General features: G+C 54.2%; 1 protein-coding gene across 1 annotated transcript in view; it reads left to right on the forward strand.

Moving 5' to 3' along the window:
- The first annotated feature begins 200 nt into the window (after window positions 1-200).
- The window catches only part of STK26 (serine/threonine protein kinase 26), a 79,621-nt gene continuing 78,139 nt past the window's right edge, over window positions 201-1,682 (forward strand). Inside the window, exon 1 of the mRNA XM_018564968.1 lies at window positions 201-489. Within this exon, the coding sequence (XP_018420470.1) occupies window positions 448-489 (42 nt within the window). The 5' untranslated portion in view covers window positions 201-447. The remainder of the gene's footprint in view (window positions 490-1,682) is intronic.

Here is a 1,682-nt window from a genome sequence, read left to right on the forward strand (position 1 = left end):
TTCCTGAAGAGACTGTCAGCCTCATTTGCCCAGACGAGCCTCCAGGACCCGATACTGTCCCCGGAGACACCATGCAATCAGCTGAGCCTCCCCGGCAGCCAGCTCACACCACCTTCACCTTTCCCTCACTTACTGGGCGGGGCCGCCAGGGCGAGGGCGGGGCGTCGTTACGTCAGCGGCACCGCCACGTGACCGGCTTTAGTTGGGCTCCACCCTGCGCACAAGAAGCTGCCGCAGCCTCCCGTCCTCTCCCAATATGGCGCCGCTCGCCTGCTGAGCTCTCCCAGCCCTCCGCTCCCTGGCGCTCACCGAGACATGCTCACAGCCGGATAGTGACAGCCTAGCCGCGCAGCCTCGTCTCGTCAGCAGTCCGGGCCCAGCCCTCCAGGACAGCCCTCCTTCCTCCCTCCACAGCACACCGCCGGAGCAGGAGGCCTCACCGCCGCCATGGCTCATTCCCCGGTAGCCGTGCAAGTGCCTGGGATGCAGGTGAGAAGCCGGGGACCGGCGCCTGTTGCATTGTTTCGTGCTCTGCTATGGCGTCCTCTCCGTGATGTGTAATGGCATGTCAGTGTTGGTGAATGTGCGGTGACAGGATGTGTTTATGTGTCACATAGGATTTGTATTGTGCTTCCATGGAGAGGAGGAAGTACGTGTTTACTGCTCGGGTGCATTGATGATAGGGAGCCTGGGGGTGGATGGGGGACCTGTGTGCAGGGTATAGGGGCCTTCCATCAAGAAGTGGCATTTCATTGTAGATGGAGAGTCAGACACCTGATTGGAGTGAGATCTCCCTCTCTGACATCCATCACCGGGGTCTACCGCTGGATCTACTTCCACAGCTTAACTCCAGGAAGATAGAAAAGTCATCAATGTGTGCAGATCTCCAGGACAAAGGAGAACTCCACTTTTATTGGGGCTCCCCTGTACTACAAGAGTTAAATGGACCTGTGTCAAGGACTTTTACTGATCTGATCCCCCAAATCCTGAGCCTGCAGCCTTGTACCCCTGTGTTCCGACAGAGGCCTGTCATCGTGTACAATGCAGGGCCCATATCCTGTGAGGACACCGGGGGACAAGATCCACAAGCATGGGTCAGTAAAAGTCCTTTACACAATACCCCTGGACATAAATGAGCAGTTAACCCTTGCAGTGCAGAGATAGCAACACTGCAGGGGGAGTCACCCCTCCGACTCGCACAAAATCTAAGTGTCTCCCTCTTGCATTGCAAGAGTTAAGTGGTACGGTACAAGTCGTATAGGTTGCCTCTAATGATGAGTATCCTATACTCTGTACAAATCCTTTTTGCTGATGCTCAACCCTCCTGGACTTAATAAGCATTTCAGGTGGAACAGCAGAAAATTTTCTAAGTTGCCTTTTAATGATGAGTATTCTATGCTCGGGGTGCTGCTGGTCACTGTACAAATCCTCTTTTGCCGATGCTGGATATTACTTCACAGTGCTCTTGTTCCTGTGCTGTGACTGAGACTTTGGGGTCTTGTACAGTGCAGGGGTTGTGTTCTGTTCACAGAATGCAAGGTTTTCTATGGAGGGTCGGGTGAATGACAGGATCCCTGCACTGTATGAGACCCCGAACAGCACCGGAAGAGCACTGCAAATAATATCAGCATCTGTGAAGAGCGGATTTGTACAGTGACCAGGAGCCCTCCGAGGATACTCAT

The sequence above is a fragment of the Nanorana parkeri genome, unplaced genomic scaffold (genome assembly GCF_000935625.1).
Source record: "Nanorana parkeri isolate BGI_ZX_2015 unplaced genomic scaffold, ASM93562v1 scaffold801, whole genome shotgun sequence".
In the NCBI taxonomy this organism is placed as follows: Eukaryota; Metazoa; Chordata; class Amphibia; order Anura; family Dicroglossidae; genus Nanorana; species Nanorana parkeri.